Source organism: Carcharhinus amblyrhynchos, chromosome 23, assembly GCF_965287045.1.
Source record: "Carcharhinus amblyrhynchos chromosome 23, sCarAmb.v2.hapA, whole genome shotgun sequence".
Taxonomy (NCBI): Eukaryota; Metazoa; Chordata; class Chondrichthyes; order Carcharhiniformes; family Carcharhinidae; genus Carcharhinus; species Carcharhinus amblyrhynchos.
The window spans coordinates 15,190,334-15,215,601 of NC_137346.1; the positions used below are offsets into that span (position 1 = coordinate 15,190,334).

The window sequence follows — 25,268 nt, forward strand, 5'->3', positions numbered from 1 at the left end:
ATACATGAGATTTACGAAAATGGTTCCAGGGATGAAGGACGCAGATAGACAGGAGAAGCTGGTGGTCTTCTCTTTGGAGCAGAAAAGGCAAAGAAGAAAGAGGTGTTTAATATCATAGAAGTCTAAAGGGGAACTGTCTCCAATATTTGAAAGGTTACTAATGAGAGGGCATCAACTTAAGTTGATTGGCAAATGAACCAAAGGTAGTGAGGAAAATTGGTTAACGTTTGGAATGCACTGCTGTAAAAAGTGGTGGATATAGATTCATCAGTAGGCTTCAAGAGGGAATTGGATAAGTATTTGAAAGAGAAACAATTGAAGAATTATGGGATAAGAGTGGGGGAGGGAGCAAGCACAGCCTCAACCCACTGAATGGCTGGAACATTTTGGCTGTTCACACCAGTGGGAACCTCTGGTCCTGCCGATGGCGCACCCCCACCCCAGGTTTCCTTGCGGCATCAGAAGATTCAGCTGCCGGCTAATGGCAGGTTGCCACAGTAAAACGCGTGGCAGGCCATGTGGAAAATCCCACCCAATGACTTCCTTTCTGTCCTGCACCATTCTGAGATTCTAAAACCAAAGCGATTTTGCCGTTAACCAGGTGAGCTTACTGAATGTTTTTCTTACTAGACTTGTGCCGTTTGTGTAGTCTTTCTGGTCCCCAGTTGTAAAACATTTTGTATAGTACGTGACGATGCCATTTTAAAAACCTGTGAAATCAGAGGGGTTTTTTTTGTCTCTGAAATGAGATCGTTCTTTACTTGAATGAATGATTGCAACCAAACTACCCAATCATAGGGTGTTTTGAAGGAAGCTCAGAACACAAGCTGGAAAGTGATTTTTTTTATAAATAATTTATAGTTTGCTCTGTAAATGGGGAAGGAATATTCCAGAAAGTGGAACATGGTTTCTGCTTTATAACCAACGGGTGGAATTTTCCCAAGCAGTTTGAGGAGGTTCAGAGGCAAGCTAGATAGGAAAGACCTGGAAACTGATGCTGGGTCAGGATCTTGCTATGATCCCACTAACTTCTGCCTTTCAGGATGGGATTGAAGGCAAGCGAGGAATCCCCTTCATTCCTTTCCTCTTCCCACCTGGTCTTTTCCTTTGGGCAGGTGGTTTGCTTCCTGCAAAGGGAGTAGAGAGGTGCGTGTGCTTACTGGTTTGTGAACAGACAAAAGGACACCGTTTGTTGAGGGTGACTGTGGCATGACTGTAAGTAGGTAGATTTTGAGATTAAGCCAGTTGGGAAGATCTTCAGTGAAACTGATGAACTGTTGATTACTGAATCCATGGTTATTGAGAAGTTGCTGTGCAAAGCTCATCTCTCTCAAGAGTGCTTTTACTACTTAACGCATAGTTGTTGACTTCAGCTATCTATCATTGCACTTGCCTGGAGTGACACTACCTTGCTGTCAGCCTTTAGCACATGATGGGCACATAACTTGCCCAATTCTACCTTGCACCTACTGAGGTTCAAGAGCAGAGGCCACACCATAGCCAACTGCTCCAACAGCAGCATCAGCTTCTCAGCCACATGCCCCTCCATAGAGCTGATGGGATGAACACCAAGATCCAGCCGGAATGAGGTGACACCACCAACACAATGTTCACAAGCAGAGCATAAGTCCTTTAGGCATATCTGAACACCGGTGCCTCAGGAGACTCAAGCTAACACGGCCGTCATTGCTGATATGTGCACTCTCCTGGTGCAAGATCTCCCTCCTAGTGGACCAGGTTGAAAAGCATTGCCAATGGTGCAGAAGGTAAGGGCCATTCCACGCTGGCCTTTTCCTATGGGCGGGTGGTCTGCCTCCTGCAGGGAGAGCAGAGAGGTGCGAGTGCCTAATTGCTTGTAAGCTGACAAAAGGACATCATTTGTTGAGTGTGGCATGGGTGTGAGATAGCACTAGGATGAACTTGGCTGCTCAGATGGGGATGTGAAGTACCTGCAGGGAGATAAATGAGTGAAGCTGCAAAGGTGTGCTGTAAACATTGCTATGTGATTTAGCAGCTGAAGGCATGATGCCAGTTGCCTGCCATGTCCTCCAGAGACCGTGCATTGTCTTGATGCACTGTCTGCAGGTTGGAAGGAGAACATCCCCTTTGCTGACTTATAAGGGCCAATGCAGGGTGCAGCGGAAAGCCTCAATATGTAGTGGCTAGTTGGCGATGTATTGTGATGTTGCAGATTTCTGTCTTTGAGAAGTATTTCATTGAGGTTAATTACATGACTTGCAAAATTATATAATAATGTTGCCTAAATTTAGTTATTAATACTGCAGTGTAAAATGAGCCACAAGATAATAGTTAACATAGTTCATTAAAATCCAAACTAGACAAAAGCTGTCTCTGTAGAATCAGAATAGAATCATAAATGAACGATGGATATTCTTGGTAATGAGGTGAAGGTTATCACAGCTTTACTAAAATGCAGTGTAGAAAGGCGCACAATATATTAAAGACGGAGTTTATATATTATCTTTAGCTCACCTTTTTAAATAAAGGAATATTATAACTCTGGTAAACATTTCCTTCCACCAAAGCTGAAAATTGAAAAATTTTATTATTACTGTCTTTCTTGTTTTAGTTTGATTTACATATTTTTTCTGAATCCTGATATTACAGTAGTTCCCCTAATTCTGACATGGACAGTATCTGCTGTTGATTTATTTTTTCTTTGTGCTAAAATTTTGAGAAAATTTGTATTTTTCCTTCAGTTTTTTTTTACCTCAGGTCAGCCCTTATCCTTCAAAGCGCAGTAAATTAAAGGTGTCTCAGGATATTGAGGCCCTGATGGAGAAGAAGAGAGGCACGTGACATGCATAGGCAGCTGGGATCAAGTGAATCCCTTGAATAGTATAGGGGGTGTCGGAGTAGAGTTAAGAGAGAAATCAGGAGAGAAAGGGGACATGAGTTTGTTTTGGGAGATAAGGCAAAGGAGAATCCAAAGAGCTTCTGCAAATACATAAAGGGCAAAAGAGTGACAAGAGAGACAGTAGGGCTCGGGAGGAAATTGCGCATCTACTTGCAGAGACATTTGAAGCATCGACAGTAATGGGTGAGGTGCCTGAAGATTGGAGATGGCAAATGTTGTGCCTTTATTTAAAAAGGGCTGCAGGGAAAAGCCTGGGAACTACAGGCCAGTGAGCCTCACATCTGTGGTGGGTAAATTGTTAGAAGGTATTTTGAGAGACAGGACCTATAGGCACTTAGAGACACAAGGACTGATTAGGGACAGTTAGCACGGCTTTGAGAGTGCAAAATCATGTTTCGCAAATTTAATTGTGTTTTTGAAGGGATAACCAAGATGATAGATGAGGGCAGTGCAGCTGATGTTGTCTACATGGACTTTTGCAAGGCCTTTGACAAGGTACCGCATTGTAGGTTATTGCATAAGGCTAAACCTCACGGGGTCCAGGGTGAGGTATCTAAATGGATACAAAATTGGCTTCTTGACAGGGTGATTGTAGAGGGTTGTTTTTCAAACTGGAAGCTTGTGACCAGCAGTGTGCCTCAGGGATTAGTGCTGGGTCCACTGTTATTTGTCATTTATATTAATAATTTGGATGAGAATATAGGAGGCATGATTAATAAGTTTGCAGATGACATCAAGATTGGTGGCGTAGTGGACAGTGAAGAAAGTTATCTCTGCAACAGGATCTTGATCAATTGGGCCAGCGGGCTGATGAATGGCAGATGGAGTTTAATTTAGATAAATGCGAGGGGACGCATTTTGGTTGATTGAAGGAGGGCAGGACATCAGTTAGAGTTACAGAACAAGGAGATCTAGGGGGGCATGTTAATAGCTCCTTGAAAGTGGAGTCACAGGTGGACAAAGTGGTGAAGAAGGCATTCAGCATGCTTTGTTTCATTGGTGAGAACATTGAGTACAGGAGCTGGGATGTCTTGTTGAAGTTGTACAAGACATTGGTAAGGCCTCACTTGGAGTATTGTATACAGTTCTGGTCACCCTATTATAGAAAGGATATTAGTAAACTAGAAAGAGTGCAGAAAAGATTTACTAGGATGCTACCAAGACTTGATGATTTGAGTTATAAGAAGAGGCTGGATAGACTGGGACTTTTTTCTCTGAAGTGTAGAAGGCTGAGGGGTGATCTTATAGAGGTCTATAAAATAATGAGGGGCATAAATCAACTAGACAGACAATTTCTAGTCTATGACTCTCTATGATTCTACGTATTTTTGGTATTGCTGAGATTCTTTTTGTAGAACTGATAGGGGGCTTGCTCTGGTGTTCTCTGACATTTGAAAGGCACTTGATAAATTCTGCATGTGGAATTATAGACTATAAATGGAGAGCTTTATTTGTTTCATTTGTAACATTAACAAGTGACTGTAATTATAACTTGAGGAAAGATTGCTCACCTGAAGTTCTTCTGGCACACGCTGATGTTTGAGATTTTGTGGGTAACTGAATTCTCTCTCTCTCTCTCTGTCTTTCAGTGCACATACTTTACTGACTCCAATTTCAGGAACGTCTACATTATCTTCAGTGGACAAATATGCCGTCTTTAAAGACTTGACGGAAGACAAGCCTACGGAAAGTTCTTCATTTGCAGGTAGAATGGACTGTCCTCTAGCACTGTCTACATTTTATTCCCAAATCGAGCATTTAAAAATCGTAATGAATGGAATTATTCACTCCAGATTTCAGTGATGATATGTATAAAAAAAGGAGCATATATCTGGCCAATTGTTTGCATTTTAAAATTTCTGAATGCATGAATTAGAATAAAATAAAACAAATATGCTTTTATAAACAGGATGGTCTTTGCTTAGTACCTGCTGTTTCGTATTCTAAACTAATGAAATCATAAGAACATAAGAAATAGGAGCAGGAGTAGGCCATCTAGCCCTTTGAGCCTGCCCCGCCATTCAATAAAATCATGGCTGATCTGAAATGGATCAGTTCCACTTTCCCGCCTTGCTCCCCTTAACCCTTAATTCCCTTATCGATCAGAAATCTTTCTACCCGTGACTTAAACATATTCTACGAGGTAGCCTCCACCACTTCAATGGGCAGAGAATTCCAGAGATTGACCACCCTCTGAGTGAAGAAGTTCCTCCTCAACTGCACCCCCCCCCCCTTTATTTTGAGGCTGTGCCCTTTAGTTCTGATTTCCTTTCTAAGCGGAAAGAATCTCTCTACCTCTGCCCTATATAGCCCCTTCATTATCTTGTAAATCTCTATAAGATCCTCCCTCAGCCTTCTAAACTCCGAGTACAGGCCCAGTCTATTTAATCTCTCCTCATAAGCTAACCCCCTCATCTCCGGTATCAGCCTGGTGAACCTTCTCTGTACTCCCTCCAAGGCCAATATATCCTTTTGCAAATAAGGGGACCAAAGTTGCACACAGTACTCCAGTTGTGGCCTTGCCAGTGCCTTGTACAATTGCAGCAAGACCTCGCTGCTTTTATATTCTATCCCCCTCGCGATAAAGGCCAACGTTCCATTCGCCTTCTTGATCACCTTCTGCACCTGCAGACTGAGATTTTGCGATTCTTTCACAAGGATCCCGAGGTCCCTCTGCACAGCAGCATGCTGCAACTTTTCACCATTTAAATAATATTCCATCTGACTATTATTTCTTCCAAAGTGGATAACCTCACATTTGCTAACATTATCAGCCTGTCATAAAATGTCAATAAAAGATTGAACAAAAAAAAGTTTTTTCTTCCACATAACTAAAATTATATACCAGTAGATATTATATTTTCATCTTCATTATTTTTGAAGATGTTCCTGTTTCTTCCCCGTTCTCCTCCTCTTTAGACCTCATACACTACCCAATACTTCAAGTCACCATGGCTCCCATGCCACTGCCAATGATCAGAAGGCACGTAAGAAAGCAATAAGGAAGAAAAGATGGAATAAGTTGAATTTTTATAGTAGCTCATGATGTCCTCATGCACTCAAGTGTGCGCACTAATTTAAGGCAAGAAAGTGGCCAATAAATACAACAGGATTCCACGAGCAATAGCAATGAGATAAATTACTGCAGAATCTGTTATTGGTCTTGTCAACCGAGGGATAAATATTTCCAAGGAGAATTTCCATGTTTTGATAGTCTCATTGGATTTTTTTTGTGCTTATCTGAGAGGGTTGATGGGACCTTGTTCTAATGTCTCAGCCGAAAGATAGCCTCTATTGCTGAACTTTCTCAGTACAGATGAAGAGCTAAGTGTATTATCAGAAGTTACCAAACCATGAACTGCAATGTTGTTGGTTGACTGGTTGAAAAGGAATTCTGGAGAGCTACGCCATCAGGACTGTAGTGACCCGAGGGCAAGAAGGTTCATAGAAATATGCCTTGTTGGTAATTGTACCCGTGAAACTCTTGAGGTGAAAGCTGTTCACTAACCTAGTGAATAAAGAACAATATAGTGGAACTCAAAACGTTAAGTCTGTTTCTCCCTCCACAGATGCTGCCAGAACTGCTGAGTTTTTCCAGCGTTTTCTGTTTTACATTGTGGAACTGTGTAGCTGCATAGTGCCACATGTCTGCAGGGAATGATGCAAATGATTGTGGTCGTGTAAGATTTGTCTTTGTTGTTTCAACTATTTAAAATGAAGTGTACCTTTTTATTTGAAGTATCAGATTTCCTGTTAATTCACAATTAATTTGCATTATCTCTGATTTATGTTAAAGTAGAAGTTACAAAAGTGAAATATTGTTGCTAATTTTTTTGGCGTTTGATAATGGAGTCATAGTCACGCACGCATTGAGGAAAACAGCATGGAAACAGGCTCTTTGGCCCAACCTGTCCATTTCGCCCTTATTTTTAACCACTAAGCTAATTCCAATTGCCCGCGTTTGCTCCATATCCCTCTATATCCATCTGACCCATGTAACTATCTAAATGCTTTTTAAAAGACAACGTTGTACCCCCCTCTACTACTGCGTATGACAGCTCATTCCAGACACTTACCATCCTGTGTGTGAAACATTTGACCCTCTGGACCCTTTTATGTCTCTCCCCTCTTATCTTTAACCTATGCCCTCTAGTTTTAGACTCCCCAACCTTTGGGAAAAGATGATGACTATCTAGCTGACAATGCCCCTCATTATTTTATGGACAGCTATATGATCACCCCTAAGCCTCCTATGCTTCAGGGAAAAAGGTTACAGTCTATCCAGCCTCTGCCTATATCTTATATCAAGTCCCGGTAATATCCTAGTAAATCTTTTCTGCACTGTGTCTAGTTTAATAATGCCCTTTCTATAATAGGGTGACAGAACTGTACACAGTATTCCAAGTGTGGCCTTACCAATGTCTTGTACAACTTCAACAAGATGTCCCAACTCCTGTATTCAATGTCCTGACCAAAGAAACCAAGCATACAGAATGTGTTCTTTACTCTGTCCACCTGTGACTCTACTTTCAAGGAGTTATGAGCCTGTACCCCAGATCTTTGTTCTATAATCTCCTCGACATCCTAACATTAACTGAGTAGGTCCTGCCCAGTTCGATCTACCAAAATGCATCACCTCACATTTATCTAAATTAAACTCCATCTGCCATTCATCAGCCCACCGGCTCAATTGACCAAGATCCTGTTGCAATCCTTCACTATCGACTATGCTAGCAATCTTGGTGTCATCTGCAAACTTGCTAACCGTGTCTCCTAAATTCTTATCGAAATCATTAATGACAAATAACAGTGGACCCAGTACTGATCTCTGAGGCACACCGCTGGTCACAGGCCTCCAGTTTGGAAAAATCCCTTGACAACCACCCTCTGTCTTCATTATTTTAGTTTACAGTTTCCCCCATGCGAATTGTAACTCTGACTTGGAGGAAAAATTACAACTTCCAGACTCCTGAAATACTTTGATCCAAGCCCCTCTCTGATGGAGAGCTATCTGACGCCCTAACGTATTGTTTGTGCATGTATACTCAACATAGGGAGGATGTTAACACTGGGATATGGGACAACCTACCTCTCAGGCAGCCATATCATCGTTTGCAAGTACCAGTGTGAGCCATGATCTTATTGAATGGTGGAGCAGGCTCGAGGGGCCAGATGGCCTACTCCTGCTCCTAGTTCTTATGACATAACCATGCGACACGAAAAGAAGAGTTCCCAAGAATATTTTGATGAGGAAGCAAAAGTGTGAAATTTTCAGATTAACAGTGCATTATAAACAGTGTTTAATTATTAAGAGTCTGAAGTACTTCAGCAAAGGAAATCTTTTGCACTAAATTGTTACTTGACACATTTTTGTTATTACGGGTTGAGAAGATGCAAGGTTGTTTGGATACGTTATGACTGTTTCAATTTCTTTCAGATTTTGGCGACAAATACAGTGTTTTTCGGGAACTTGGCCAGAGTACAGAGAATAAAAGCTCAGGTGAGTGGATATACACCAGTGTGTTGGATCACCCATGCATGTACTCGCTGTGGTCAATAGAGTACTTTAAGATTCATCTTATGAAAGGCATAGTGTTTCCCAAAGAAACCATAATAATCGTGTGTTTAATCTGTGTAGATTTGCTGGTTACTCTACAAATGACATCAGTAACAGTGCATCTCCAAATTGGCTCCCATGTTGATCCAGAATTGTGATGACTATTAACATTTAATGATGATGATTCAGAATATTCCTTAGACAGTAATCATGTAACAAAGGGATACTGATTTGATTGGTCACCAGAATAAAACATGACTTAAAACCGTGTACCCACAAACCCCCGCCTCCCCTTCCTCCCCCAACCAACCTCGACACATACGCACACAAACACACACACAGACCACCACCATACACAGCCTTCTTTGTGACTAAGATATGTGATACAAGATTGAGCAGCATGCTCACAATTGGGATTCCTCTTCCTTCCAATCTTCCGTCCCAATATTTTCTTTTGAATTCTTGCAAATGGTAACAGTCTTAATGAAAATAAAGTGCAAGGATTGGTAGAGAGTGCCAGTATTGCCTAGATGTCTGACAGAGTCATCCAGACTTGAAGCATTGGCTGTGCTCTCGTTCCACCCATGCTGTCAGACCTGCTGAGATTTACCAGCATTTTCTGTTTCTGATACCTAGGTGTCCAGTTGATTAGGCTGATGTATTTATATTTGGAATTTTTTAAATTTGTACATTTAATTCTCCTCTTGCAGTTAAAATAATTGTACTATAGTTTGTAAAAGCTAAGCTGAGTAAGCAATTTGTAGTGTTTTACTTTCTGCTTTTTTCCTTTGTTTTATATGCCTCTTTTTAAAAAAGAAATTGAGGTGGGATAGAACAATATATCCATATTCAACACACTGCATTAGAAAATTATTTCTGCTCTCTTCTGTTGGTGGATTCCCTATTGGGGAGGGAGGGAAAGGGACAGAGCAGGTGTACTCCCATAAAGAAAAATAAACTAAGAATGAGCTTTGCTGAATTATTTTTAGGTGCATCTTCATTTTAGCTTGATTTACATTAGCAATGATGCCACTCTCACTGGGCACAGCTTGCCTTATCTACCTTTTAAAATTGGGGAATGCAGCAGAGTGCTTTGAGAGTTGGGAAGAAACATTCACTTTGTTGGCCCAGGTCAAAGTGCACTTTGATCAGTCACATCAACGTACAGGAGAAAGCTATTACTCAGCTGAAGCAAGAGAGGCTAAAACAGTTCATACAGAGGATAATTTGATTATTACAACTTAGTAAAAATGCCTTGAAGATTTTTTAATTTAGGAAATGCAGTCACTATGTTAAGGGCCCAAAGCATCATAAGAACATAAGTAGTAGGAGCAGGAGTAGGCCATCTAGCCCTTCGAGCCTGCCCCCGCCATTCAGTAGGACCATGGCTGATCTGAAGTGGCTCAGTTCCACTTTCCCGCTTTCTCCCCATAACCCTTAATTCCCTTGCCTACCAAAAACCTACCTATCCGTGACTTAAATATATTTAGCAAGGTAGCCTCCACCACTTCAGTGGGCAGAGAATTCCAGAGATTCGCCACCCTTTTGTGAAGAAGTTCTCCTCAACTCCGTTCTAAACTGACCCCCCCCTTATCTTGAGGCTGTGCCATCTAGTCCTGCTGTCTTTTGAGCAGGAAGAATCTCTCTACCTCTACCCTATCCATCCCCTTCATTATCTTATACGTCGCTATAAGATCCCCCCTCATCCTTCTAAACTCCAACGAGTACAGACCCAGTCTATTTAGTCTCAGTTCATAGTCCAACCCCCTCATCTCCGGTATCAGCCTAGTGAACCTCCTCTGCAATCCCTCCAAGGCCAAAATATCCTTGCACAAGTGTGGTGACCAAAACTGCACACAGTACTCCAGCTGCAGCCTCACCAGTGCCCTGTACAGTTGCAGCAAGACCTCCCTGCTTTTATATTCTATCCCCCTTGCTATAAAGGCCAGCATCCCATTCGCCTTCTTGATCACCTGCTGCACCTGCAGACTGGGTTTTTGCAACTCATGCACAAGGACGCCCAGGTCCCTCTGCACCGTAGCATGCTGCAGCTTTTCGCCCTTTAAATAGTAATCCCTCCTACTGTTATTCCTGCCAAAGTGGATAACCTCACAGTTGCTAACATTGTACTCCCATCTGCCAGGTCCTCACCCACTCGCTCAGCCTATCTAGATCCCTCTGCAGACTTTCCACACCCTCCGCACAATTTGCTTTTCCACTCATCTTTGTGTCATCAGCAAATTTCGACACCCTACACTCAGCCCCCTCCTCCAGATCATCTATATAAATGGTAAATTTATCACCTGAGGCATAATGAGTGCACTGTGCCTTAGCAATGATGTGAGCCTGAAGATTTGCAACTGAGTTTCCTTACTGTTTCTCACCCTAGTTTTATTTTTTGAGAGCAGTTATATTTTGGCAAGTGATAGGCACTTGAAATGATGCAGTTTAGCTTCTCTGAAAGCTCAGGTGTATCTGTTGAATGGCTAAGGCAAAGTGATCAGCGCATCACAGGTTTGCTCTTTGGCCTGTGCTGAGCCACAGTGACACTACGGTTGGCTTCAGTCTTCCACAGGAGGATGAAATCAGTCAGTGAACCCCACACATTGATTTCCCTGCTGGAAAGGCAGGTTTGAATGGTGGGTGAATGCTATAACAGTGGTACTTTGTTCGAATAGTTATCTGATAGCCTCCTTTAAGGATCACAAATGAGATATGGTCATTGTGGTCAGGTGATGACTGCCTGTTGTACGAGATCAGTATCTTTTGAAGAAAAAATAGTGGGGATAAGCAGGAAAACATTGGTATTTTTGATTTTGATTTCCAGTTCTTGATCTGGTCGCAAAATAGTCTCATACAAAATATGGTGGTTTTTAAACCGAAAATCGCTATCTCAGATTGGCTATGTATTTTGAGCTGTTAGCGTAAGTGTCATAGAAAGAGAAGTCGTAGAGATTGGAAGCCAATTGACTGGGCCAGGAAAGCTGATGGATACTCTCAAATGCAGCACTCTGAATTAGTAGACTCCCTCCCCTTTCACCACCTCCAAAAAACCTATTGCATCAATTACAGCAATATTTCTAGATATTAAAATGAAAAATGCAAGCCAATAAATTAACTGACCCTTCTCCGTAAAAAGACAAAAGTAAATTGAAATGTTCACCACTATACTGCCACGTGAGCAGAACTAGACAGTGTACCGTCATTTGTGTGTGGGCTGAATAGATACTTAGTGGAATGCTGCCACGCATGCACCATGGGAAATGTCCAGACCATTTACCCGTCGAAGCTGGGTTAAAATTCTCACTTTCTTTTTTCCAGATTTACAAAATGGCCCTAATTTGGGCCAGTTTGGTATTTAAATTTGGTTCGTTGACCATCCCTCTTCCCTACAATGAGAAATTAAATGGTGGTATGTTCAATGCAGGGTTTTACTTGGCAGTGCATGCTTGGTATGGGTTGGTGCTTTGGTCGTAGTTACTAACTTGAACATGCTTGTGTTTGTGTGCTGTGAAAAGTGAAATATAGAATTCCATTCTTAACTGCTGATATTTTGTCACTGAAAAGATGTATGTTTGCAGGGGAGGGCTTTGCAGAATTCAAGTCACCAGGGAATGATGATGGATTCACAGACTTCAAAACCGCAGACAGCATTTCACCAGTAGATTCGGCAGAGCAAGCCAAGACATTCGCAACAGCATTTCCTTCTGTGCCATTTCTTCAGCCACAGCCGCAACCTGTAACACAACCTAAAGACTCTTTCAATCTCACGGACCTTTTTACCTCTGTCAGTTGCACTGGAGAGAACAAATCTGTGTCATTTCCACCAGTTTCTGTGACATCATCCATTACATCATCTGTATGTGTTGCATCATCATTGTCATCGCTATCATCTGGTACTTTTTCTTCAGCCAGTGGCAAGACTGCTGGTGGAACTGATGACTTTGGGGACTTCAATCTTTTTGGTGTAGCAGCCAATACTTCATCGGGTGGGGGATGGGGTCAGGATGAATTTGCAGATTTTATAGCTTTTGGCAGCTCCAGCACTACAGGATCCTCTGAGCAAAAGTCAAGTGATAAATATAGTGTTTTCAGGCAGGAGAAGAATGATGGCTTCACAGCATCTTTTGATGCCTCACTTGGCATAACAGAGGGTGGACAACAGCCTTCAACCACTACTGTAGACAAGTATGATGTATTTAAACAGTTACCTGAGGAGGGGCCTGTGATGGGCTTTGAGGAACAAAAAGACAACTCCTCCCTTTCTCAAGAGAAGAATGAGGATGACTTTCCAGTTACCAAGTTGTCCCTTGCATTCAGCACCTCGGACAAGGCTTTCGTAGATAAACTCTCTGCTTTTAAACAGGCAAAAGAAGACTCTGCCTCTGTGAAATCTTTGGATCTTCCTTCGATTGGCGGGAGCAGTATTGGTAAAGAGGACTCAGAAGATGCCTTATCTGGTCAGTTTGACATGAAGTCAGCTGAGGTTGGTGGTGATTTGAAGCATGTGTTGTCTGACAGCTCGCTGGATTTACCACCTGTCATTGGTCAGCCGCCTCCTGTTACAGGTGAGGAAATGGTTCGCTTGATCTGGTAAATGCAGCCAAATCATCTGCATACTGCAGGTACCTTTCTATAATGCCGCACCAATGATTTACCATTTATATATGTAGCTGCCCATTCTGCATAATCATGGCTGTTGGGAATTGTTCAATTTGTCTCTTCTTCAGTGGGTATAATTACAATCAATTGTTAATTGTAGTGGAGAAATCCAATGAATGCCCTTGGTTTAGAGTTATTACCAGGCACCTTCAATTGTTAGGGTACCTTGTGTCCACTATATTGTCTTCAGTTACCATAGTTGAAACAGCACAGTTGTCAATATTTTTTCCCATTTAAAATGCAACAGTTGTTTGTTCAGTACTTGGAATTAGTGGAATAATCTAAATGGTGTTGCTTCTTTTCTGAACAGACACCTACATATTCAATTCATCCATTCTAGTATCTGAATAATGAACAATTGCGGCAATTTTAGAGAGTGTTGTAGTCAGCTTGGACAGCACTGGGTTGGTTGTATTTTTTTATCTGCGCTCTTTTGACCAGTATTATAAATTTCTCTTTCCACTTTATTCTTTTGTAGGCAGCTACATCCCACAGATGCTGCCAGACCTGCTGAGCATTTCCAGCATTTTCTGCTTTTATTTCAGACTTCCAGAAACTACAACAGTGTGCTTTGCACATTCAATGGTGATTGCTTACACAAAATGTAACATGGTGCCTAGTTTTAACTGCAATCTTCTTACGAGGTTGCAAATAACTCTTGTGTAATTATTGTGAAATGGGCACCATGATTGAAGGTTTATATTTCTAGACAGCTCTTTCAAACCACTTTCAAAATGTCTGGAATAAAGAGCATTGGCCTTAATTCTGGATGTAAAACCTCTGGGCGTGACTTGCCTCACGTTAGAACAACTAAGCACTGTCTGTTCAACTAACAGACCGAGCAGTGGGGGATGAATGTGCCAGTCGCACGTAAATAATCACTGGACAAAAATGTGTGCTAACAAGGGTTATGATTGGTGGGTTAGGAAGACTTTCCAGGTCTAGTGACTGGTTTAACAATCTCCAGTCTTGGAAACTGAGCCGGACAGTGTGCCCGCAATATTTCTCTGCTTCCCTTTTAAAATATCTACTTTTTTTAACAAACCTAATGTAGTATAAATAATGTACCAGAAATTAAAATATCCTGTTTGTTAAATACAGAGCCTGTTCACTATACTAACTGTACAACAGTGACCCACCAGACTAAATTTGATGAGTGATGATAGTGTTGGTGCATATAAATGATAAGTAAGTATCAGTGCATATTATGTGTGGCATTTAAGAAGTGGAATGCAGGACCTGAAATTAGACTAAGCTGAGCCTAATACTTTTCGGATGAACCACTCAGAGTTCAGAAACTCTGCTGATCTGTTGATCCCTTGCAGCAGTATGGGAGTAATGCTTCTATAGTGTTCCTTAATGCCAGTAGCAAGCAGAAGGGGTTTCTTTCAGTTTGTGAAGTGAAGGCTTTTCACTGTGGACTAAGTTGGGTGGATATCGGATTGGTAAGTATAATGTATTAATTAATACATCAAAGCATTCCTCAACCTCTATAATTTACAAGAGCACACCAACAGTTAAAATGCACAATTGTGTGAAAGTGTGTAACTGCAGAGGTAGACTCCTGTGAAACTATCCTAATTAGCTTGGAACATTCATACTGTGGTAATGGTTAGGTAGAACTGTTCATTTGAGAATTTCTTTACACTTAAACTGCTTTGCAGAGATCCGAATTAAAACTCTGGCTGTGTTCAAGTAAAATTTTAGGCACAGGACTATTGTCCAGTGCATCTGATAAAACAGAATGTGCAGTAACATGACTCTTCAGATTTAGTCTGGCCTGTTCGTGTTGTGTGAATGACTTGGTAAACAGGTTCTCTTTTAATCAGCCTAAGAAATGGTAGCAGGAATTGGCCATATAGCCCAGGGAGCCATTCAATAAATTAATGGCTGGAATTCTACCTCAACTCCACTTTTCCATCCATGTCCCTGATTTCCCCATGAGTCATAAAATCTTATTAATCTCAGAGTCACAACGCTTTCTGTGAAGAAATTTTTCCTTACCACAGTTCTAAACTATCCTGACTTAATGCCCCTAGTTCTAGACTCTCCACCCAGAGAAGATAGCCTCTCTGCATTTATCCTAACAAGTTGTCTCAGAATCTTATTTGTTTCAATGAGATTATCTGTCATTTTAAACTGTAGAGAATATGGCCTATTCTACCCAATCTCTCAACATGGGTCAACCCAGGAATCAGTCTAGTGAGCCTTCATTGCTGGACAAATGTATCCTTCAATTGATATAGAAACCAAAGTTGTGCAGAATACCCAGGTGTGGTTCTACAAAAGCCCTTTTACAATTGCAGAAATACTTCCTTACTCTTGTATTTAAACTCCTTTTGAGTCCAACGTACCATTTGTTTTCCTAATTGCTTACTGTGCCTATACATTATCTTTGTGTTTTGCGCAGAAGGATTGTTACAAATTCTTTGGGCATCAACGTTTAATTGTCATCAATTAAAGCAATGTTTTTCTATCCTTTCTACAAAAATAAATGACCCAATTTCTCCATGTTATACATTATCTCTATACTTAACCTGTCTACATGCCTTTGCAGATACTTTGTGTCCTTCTCAAAGCTTACTTTCCTACCCAGCTTTGTATTATCAGCAAAGTTGGATACATTACACCCACTTCACCTGAGCTGTTAATTTAGATTGTAAATAGCTGAGACTCCATCATTGATCCTTGTGTACCAGCCTGTCAACCTCAAAATGATCCCAGTTCAAGTGAAGCCCCTCTCAGTGGAACAGCTCCCTCATTCTCCAATGCTGATGCCAGTACCCCACGAATTAAACCCTTTCTCCCACACCATTCTTTCAGTCATACATTCGACTGTCTGTCCTGTTTGACTATGTGCCAAATTGAAAGTGGCTGTGTAATAATCCAGAGATTATTGCTTTTGAGGTTCTGTTTATCAATTTAGACTCTAACTCTTCTTGCTCTCTCAGGACGGCACTGCTGCCTTATAGCCCCAGGGGCTGGGTTCGATCGTGGCCTTGGGTGACTCTGTGTGGATTTTGTATGTCCTCCCTATGTCCGATTAGGCTTCCTTCATGTACTCCGGTTTCCTCCCACAGTCCAAAAATGTGCAGGTTGATTGGATTGGCCATGCTAACTTGCCCCTTAGTGTCCAAAGATGTGTAAATATACTGGGTTACAGGATAGGGCAGAGGGTTGGCCTGAGTAAGATGCTCTTTCAGAGAGTCAGTAAAGACTCGATGGGCTGAATGACCTCCTTCTGTACTGTAGGGATTCTATGATTCAGCAGAACCTCATTCTCATTCCACCTATGTTGTTGGTTCTTGTTTAAGTCTCCTCCTCCCACTCTGACTCTTCTCATCCCCACGGCACAAGGCAATGGACCTTTTGAAATTATTTCAGACATTGCCTTCATCTGCACAGACAATAAGAATCCTTGTTAGGTAAAGACATAAGCCAAAGCTCCTTCAGTTCTGCTCTTAGGATTCCTTTATGTACTTGACTCGCAGTTACACTCTCCAGTCCATGATCATTAAATGGACCTGTGCTACTACCTAATCTAAGGGGTAACTATCTCCTGGATCTGTGTTCAGGTAACCCTTCTCTCTCCCTGATGCCTTGCAATGACTGTTCCTCAGCCTCCAGCTTACAAATCAATTGGATCTGAAGTTTCTCCGTCTGAAATTCATTCCTGCTGCGGTTAGGGCACACAACCCTTATCCCTATCTAACCTTATATAATTTGTATAATTGAAGTTTATGCCTACATTCAACTGGCTACTTGTTTTTAGTACTTGAATGAATTATTTGATCTCATTTTTTATATGTAAATTAAATCAAATATTGACTGACAACATAAACCACCACAAATGTTGAGGGCAAAAAGCAGCACCAACTCTATCCCTGCTCCCACTCCCACCACTCACTCCAAATTCCCAAATTTTACACTCTGTGATGCACTTTAGTTGATGACGGCTCTGGGACCATGACAACTGAGCTATTTCATTTCTGATGCATTATTTATACTGTATTATGTTTCCATTGTCATCGGTCGTACACCACTGTTAAAAGAAAATGATGTTTGTAGATGGGCGGAATAAATACGGTATTAACAAATGTTCATCTATTGCATTGCTTTTGTGGGGTTTTGCTGTGCACAAATTGGTTACAAAACAATAGTGATTTGTACTTAAATGAATTGGCTTTGGAACATCCTGAGGGCATAAAGGTGCTATTCAAATGCACGCTCCTTTTCTCTACAGTACGTTTTTTTAAAAAATCACTTTATTTATATCAGTTTGTACTGGCATTGAATAAGAAGAATGGCTGGAGATGACATTTCAAAACTCCACCTAAGCTCTTGGTTGATTAGTGCCAGCAAATGCAGCTCAGGGTGACAGTTTCCCCCTCCTACATTGCAAGCATTGGTTTCTGGCTGATGAACAGACCCAGAGATCATTTTGAGAGACGGAGTCACGGTATTCTGCATTCTTTATTCAGCTATTCAAAAATACATCAAAGCCCAGCCTGGTGGGATGATATATCTTCCACATCTTGCTGGCAATTCCAAAAGTGCCTCGGTGAGATAACTCATCTGTATTATGGTCATTGGTAATGCATAAGTCTTTTATGTTAATACAGTAGTGGCAACTGGGTTACAGCTCCAGCTAGTAGCTTCTTGCAAAAGAGCACCATTTATTTTCCTAGTGTTTATTAGCCATTAGATTATCAGCTAGATTTTATGGGATCTATTAAGCACTTGTTGCCTGGAAAGTTGCTTTTATTTAAAATGTGAAGATGCTGGGTAACGTGTTGTTTATCAACAATATCTGGGTTTTATTAAATAACCCCTGACGGCATTCAACCTCCAAAATAATTTGTTATTTAGAAGCTGTAAGTAAATGTGTGATTTAGTGATCAGTCAAGTTTGGAGCCAATGGCCGGAATTTTACCGCCTTGTCTGCCCCAGAATCGGGGCAGGCAAGGCTCACAGAATGGCGTTCCCCATTGGCGTTGGACGGGAACTTACAAGCCTTGGGTGGGCGAGGCGGTAAAGTTCTGGCAAATGTCCTTGTAGTCTAACTTAATAAAATAGAGAGCCTCATCACTTTTCAATGAATAAAACTTGTTTTTGTGTAGAAATTAAAAACATATTAAAATGGGATGCTTTTCTTAAGAGATTTGGGAAGTAGATTCTTAAGGTTGCAATTGAGACAGGAAACAATACGCAAAAGAGAGTTTACAGGTGTTACGTTTTCACACTGTTGAACACAAAGGAATGAAATATCGAATTATTACATTTTGGTCGTATTTAAGATAGTGTTTAGGTTTGTGGCCTTTTGTTGGATACAATGCACTTGTGTGTGAGTTTCTCTGTGCTTTGTAGCAACTTCAGTGAAGTTTTTGCTTGGCACAATGCTTTTGACAATTTGAAAGTAATGCCAAGTTCTTGTTGGAGATTTGAGTGTTAATTGTTATTTGAAAAGATCTGAAAGCGGCACTTTCTGTACTTCTCACATTTAGCCCAGCTGGGGCTGTAATTTGCTCAGTCTTTTGTTTATAATTGTTATACCATGTATTTTGCTTGCTTGCAGAGTTTTAATCTTTCACTAATCATAGTATTTTCTCCACCCACCTGCTCTGCTTTCTAATCATGTCTCCGTTTCATGCTCGCCTCGTATTGAGTAATAAGTTTGAATCTATGGAACAATATATGTGTAGATTTTCCAATCAACAGCTATCAGCAGCACAATTGTAAGTATGCAGCTTTTTAATTGTATTTGGGGAATCTGAGTTGCAGGTCAGAGCTCATAGAGAAGGTCAACACTGCGGCAGAATAGAACAGATGAGAGGACTAAATAATTCATGGTGGTTAGGAAATGCCAACTTTTAAAGGTCAAAGTTTCTAGGAGCACAGTGAGTCCCCAGAGATGTTTCTTCTCGTTAACCTACTCCTGTTTCCCCTGACATTCAACGGTGTAACCATCTCTGAATCACCAATGTCAACTTCCTGGGGTCTCCGTTGACTAGAATCATGAGAACACCACTACCTAGAAGTTACCCTCCAAGGCACTCAACCTGACTTGGATAGCTTTCCTCCCACAGTCCAAAGATATGCTGGTTAGGTGCATTGGCGATGCTAAATTCTCCCTTAGCATAGCTGAACAGGAATGTGGCAACTAGGGGATTTTCACAGTAACTTCATTGCAGTGTTAATGTAAACCTACTTGTGACACAAATTTTAAACTTTCAACATATTGCCTTCACTATTACTGGGTAAAAAGCCTGGAAATCTGTCCCTAACAGCACTAGGTGTACCTGTACCACATGGACTGCAACGGTTCATGAAGGCAGCTCACTACCACCTTCTCAAGGGCAATCAGGGATGGAAAACAAATGCTGGCGTAGCCAGCCAAGCCCACATCCACTGAATGAATAATAAAAAGAAAACTGCATCAGCTATGTGAAGACTATGGCTACAAGTATGGATCAGAGGGTTGGAAATCCTATGTTAATTTTAACTGCATAGCACCTCTAAAATAATTTGTTGTACAGAAACTATAAGTAAATGTGGTGCAGTGTTCAAAGAAGTCTGCAACCAATGGCCTGAAGTCTGAGGTGCTATTAAATAGAGAACCTCATCACTTTTAATGAATAGAACTAGTTTCATGTATGGAAATTAAAAGCAAAACCTCCTGGCACCTCAAAAACTTTTCACCGCTGACGTGAACAAGACAGGATTGTGATGGAACGCTCCCAATTCATGGATGAGTGTAGTTTCAACAACACCTGAGAAGCTTGACACGACACAAGAGAAAGTAGCCTAGTTGTTTGGCACCTATTCACCACCATCGTGAGCATTCACTCCCTCCACCTGCATACTGAGGCTGCAGTGTACCAACTACAAGGCACTCTTGTCAAGAGTACATTGACAGCACTTTCTAAATGCGCAACCTCTACTACTGAGAGCACCAAGTGCAACAGAGTTTTGCGAATACCACACACTTGTTACTCATTGCACAGTAGTTAGCACTGCTGCCTTACAGCGTCAAGGACCTGGATTCAATCCTGGCCTTGGGTGATTGTGTGGTGTTTGCACGTTCTCCCATGTCTATGTGGGTTTCCTCTGGGTGCTCCAGTTTCCTCCCACAGTCCAAAGATGTCCAGTTAGGTGGATTGGTCTGGATAAATGCATGGGGTTATGAGGATAGGACAGAGGGAAGGGCCTGTTTGGGATGCTCTTTTGGAGAGTTGGTGCAGACTTGATGAGCTGAATGGCCTCTGTCTGCACTGTAGCGATTCTATGCGTTAAGAGTTGTGGCAGCAGAATCACTTTGCACTGGTCTTTAGTTACTTCAGAGCTGCTGGCCTATAAGGAGCTCAACCCGCAAAGAATTGCGGCTGTTTCTATTTATAACATAATCAGTGTTTTACTGGCAATTCTATTTGCAGGTGATTGCCACATTCTGGTCAACAGTATATTGACAAAAGTTGCAATTTCCCCACCAAATCCTGATTAGAAAACATGTTGTTCCTTCATGTTAGCTAGGTCAATATCCTGGACCCAGCTAACATGAAGCATATGAGCATCCCTGACCAGGCCAGCAATCCAAAATGCTCTTCAGAATCTGAGAACAAGCAACTTGCTTGAATTTGCTGCAGTCATCAGTAGGTACACCCACAGTGCTGATAGAAAAGGAGTTTCAGTTCTTTAACTGAGCAGCTCTGTGGAGGTGTTTACACCCTACAAACCACAGCAGAACAAGAAGGTACTACCACCTTCTCTAGGGAAAATGGGAATGGGCAGTAAATGCAGGCTCGTGCCAGTGATGCCCATTTCCCATGAACAGAAAAAAATGGTAGCATACGAAATTTTGTTTAACAAAATAGGACACACATGGTGCATAGAAACTGCTCTATTTTTTCTTAAATTGTGTTCCAACCCCTGCAGTGTAAATGCTGTCATTTTCTGAGTCATTAGTATAAGGATAGGCAGCAGTAGACCAAAAAATCTGTCTGAATGTTTCACTAAATTAAAGGACAAGTGTGGTGAGGTGATGAGGGACAATAGCAAGAATATTTGGGTTGTACCTGCAAGAGTGCATTTGTTATCCTTTTAAGGAAGAAAGCCTGCTGTCCTTACCTATTCCTACTGATACGTGACTCCAATTCAACATTAATATATTTTGACTGTTAACTGCTGTCTGAAATGGCACAGCAAATTGTAACATATCTTGATAGCTAGGGATGAATTATAAATGCCAGCCTTACCATTGCTACTCATATCTTGAAAATTAATTTAAAAATCCTGAGTCATAACCTGGTCATTTTGAATGTCAGAAAACGGAATTTTCCATTTGTTATATCTTTGGCCTTTCATTATATGTAGTTTTTGATGTACAGAATGACATATTTACTAATGATGAGTAAAACCGCGATCAGGTGTAAGGAAGTTCCCAGTTATCTTGATGGATTTTTGGAACATAGCTAATGCCTGCTAAAATATTATAGGTTACCTGTCATATGCAACAGCAAGCTTTGTGGGTCAGTTTGAATACAAAAAGTCAGTTTTACAATATTCTCGTTTGGGATTTTTGACCAATTAGGAGGCATCCTGGATCCACTCCTATTAGGATTCTGGAGATATATTCAGATTCCGCAATAGACTGTAGATTAGATTTGGATGAAACATCTGTCCAGAATGGTGCTTCCTGTATGTCTTATTGGCTTGAAAAAGTGGAGGTTCATTAAGACATTTCAATAAATGTTTCTGCGTAATAGATTGGAAAGGTGCCATTCACATGAAACTAAGCTCCTGGTGTCCATATTTGGAAGGAAGTTGGGGAGTTTTGGTTGGCAGCTCAATTAGCTAAACTCTGAACACATTTGTGGGAGGACTAGCAGTCAAGGCTTTAGCTTCCTGTCCAACTGGGAATTGACAAATAATCAGCAGAAAGTCAGACAAAAAGGGTAGATTTTTGTTGAAGTTTAATGCCAATTAATTTCAGAGAATGACTGGTCAGAAAAGTAAATTCAGCTACGTTATAGACCTCTGTGATTTGCTTCCTTTTTTGAGAAGTATTGTGAAATAGTTTAAAATTCACTCTAATGCTTATTGTTTGTTTGCTTGTTGTACTTGTTGTACGAACTTGGAAAATTGACAAGCAGGTTAAGACCTATTGGTCCATTTAGCCTTTACAGTCACGCTGTGATGTAGTCTTCAGCACAAAACAGATATTTTTCACCTGCCTGTAGCTCTGTAGTCTCTTGAAAGAGGTGAAAATTCAGAAAGAAGCCCAAGCCAACAGGGCAAGAGCCTGGAAAAGCTTCTCTGACCTATTTAAACAATTGACAAAACTTCAAGAGATCTTACAGCCTCTGATTTCTATTATAGAATCTTTTCTATGATATGATCTCTGTTCCAGCCAAAACAGATTTCACAGTGAATAGTCCTGTAAATATAACCTAGAACCCTGTTAGCTTTAGCTAGAACTTCGCAGTATTAGTCATGAACCTTTAGAGACTGGTGCAGTAAAATGTCTCTTTCACCACTGGCTTAAGTTCTATTCTTCACCCGTTCGGGTGTATAGGTATCAGAATTGCTTGCCTATCCCTAGTTGCCCTGAGAAAGTTGGGGTTGCAACTAAGCGGCTTGTTAGGCCAATTCAGAAGATAATTAAAATTTAGCCAGTGTGGTGTAGGACTGGAGTCATAGGCCAGGCCAGGTAAGAATCGCAAACTTCCTCCTCGAAAGGGTATTGATTTGAGTTTGTTCCCAATGTGTAGTGTGGAGTTGCCGAACTGCGAAATTCAGATATTTATATTTGTTCTAGTTAATTTGGGGCATTTTTTTCTATAGAAATAGTGTAAAACAATGTTCTGTAGAATTGGGGGGAGGAAAATAAGTAGTTTAATCTTCTCTCTTTTTAGTCTTCATGTCCCACGTTGCAGTCTTTCATGCCTCACCTAGGTTGCTCGAACAAAAAATTTGTGTGTTGCAGCTGTAAGTTAGTTATTGACAACAGTAGTTTGCCTAAACAACAGGTGCTGAATTGTAGATCCAAACAAATGATTCATAGTGAGCAGTGTGTGCTGTGTTTCTGTTCATCCTTGATTTGCTGCTGAGCGTCAAAGATATCTTGAACAAAGCAACGCGCAGTGTTTATATCTTCAAATCTGTAATGGCCTCTGCTATCTTGGTTCTTTTATGGAACGGGCCCATTTGTTGACACCATGTTCATGTGTTGTTTATGTTTCCAGTAAGTCTGATCCTCTTGAGCTAAGTTTAATTTTATAAAAACAAAGTTTGGTTAAAAATACATTGCTTGTACAGTATTTTTAACCCATTTCTTCAACAGGACTAACCTCCACAAGGATTATATAATATTTTCCTAGATCTAGGAATTGATATTGGCCAAATACGTTCCTTCATATACGTTGTTACAAAAAGTATTATGGGCAGAATTCTCCCCAAAGAAGTGTTGTTGTATTCGCATGAGAACTAGAGTAATTCAGGCTGGTTTTTCCAGTGGGAGTTCAGATAAGAATCTCGTACATTGTGCACTGCAGAGGCCACCAGTGTGAATACCGTTAAATTTCAGGAGGCAGGGTCTATTCCAGCTGGAGAGGCTCAAATCAGTGCGATGAGCAGGCCACTGCGCACGCGCTGATCTGTCAGTGCTGATGTCAGCGCATGCATGCTACCAGACTTCAGCCTTCACTGATTTCCAGCACAGCAAGTGCTGCTGGAAATCCAGCAATGGAAGACGCTAGTGGGGCGCCAACGTGTGCACAAACCTTGTGAATCGGCTGACGCAGGATTCTCCTGGCTCGCTGTGCTAGAAAGTTAATGCAGTGGGATGGGACAATCACGGCCTATATTTTACAATTATGATGCGTGCCTTCGAAACAAATGTCAGTATTAATCTGCCACTTGTATTTGTAAACTTATTTCTCCATTACAGAGCATTTTCTAAAACACTGTGTTTAAAACATGTAGATTAGCATGTCCTTGCTGCATTGAGGGACACATGGGAGGATGTCAATATGACTAACATGCAGCTCAAATGGTTGGTTTATCTATATTGCACAAACAAGGGACAGTTTCTTCTATCATATGCTGTATTTTTAGTAGGGCTGGCTTCTGTAACTTGGAAAAGGGATGAATGTTGATGGTGGTGGATGAATCTAATCAGCTGCTGTAATGTAAAAAACACTTATAAATTGGGCTTTTGAAGTCATTGTACTGGGATTGAGATGTTGGTTGACAGGGGTGCAGGATAAGCCAGGAGTGATTGAGCTTTGGACAACAGTAAATTTTTATAGCCTTTAGAACTTGGAAGATCAGCGCTGAGAAACCATGCCAGGGTGTGCTGAGACATTTATTGAGGGTTTTGATGTTAATAGGGTGTTAGGTGAATGATGTACAATTTTGGCAGATGCATTCTGACAGTAGAAGTAGGCAGCTTGTTCTGATCCTTGACCAGTTGTGGCAGAAGATCGGCATCTTCCAATCCCATGACCACTACCATCTAGAAGGACAAGGACAGCAGATACCTGGGAATGCCACCACCTCCAAGTCACCCATCAATCTGACTTTAGTAATATATCGTTGTTCCTTCCCTGTTACTGGGTCAATACCCTGGAATTACCATCCTGGAATGTACCTGCACCTGAGGGACTGCAGTGGTTCAAGAAGACAACTCGCCACCACCTTCTCAAGGGCAATTAGGGGTAGGCCATAAATGCTGGCCGAGCTAGCGACGCCCACATCCTGTAAATGATTTTAAAGAAACATTCTGTTTAAAGGAGATAAAGTTTGAGATTCAAAATACTTACTAAGCAAAGATTAAGATTCCATGGATTTGAATCAAACAAAAATAAACTTTATTATACAAGTTCAGAAAGGCGAAACAATCTATTTTATTTTTTTGCATTCAGGGTTAGTATGAGATGCACATGAATTAACAGGCTGTGGTCAGACACACCAATCTACCCAATAGATAACAGATGCAACCAAAACAGGTTCCATGGATCTCCCAACAACCCCTTCAGATATTGTCACATTGTGAGCTAATCAATCTTAATGAAATTCCTCTTTCTAAGGGTTTCCAATCTCCACGTTCGAAGATCTCCCCTTGTAATTCTCTCCAAAGTCACTTCCTCTCAGACAGCTTTAACAACGACCCAC

At 41.1% G+C, this 25,268-nt stretch overlaps 1 protein-coding gene across 6 annotated transcripts in view; it reads left to right on the forward strand.

Annotated features, from left to right (window-relative positions):
* The window catches only part of synrg (synergin, gamma), a 117,712-nt gene that overhangs the window by 41,856 nt on the left and 50,588 nt on the right, over positions 1 to 25,268 (forward strand). For all 6 annotated transcript variants that reach the window (XM_080210936.1, XM_080210937.1, XM_080210940.1 and 3 more), the window contains 3 exons: positions 4,468 to 4,583; positions 8,316 to 8,378; positions 12,017 to 13,003. In XM_080210936.1, the coding sequence (XP_080067062.1) occupies positions 4,468 to 4,583; positions 8,316 to 8,378; positions 12,017 to 13,003 (1,166 nt within the window). The remainder of the gene's footprint in view (positions 1 to 4,467; positions 4,584 to 8,315; positions 8,379 to 12,016; positions 13,004 to 25,268) is intronic.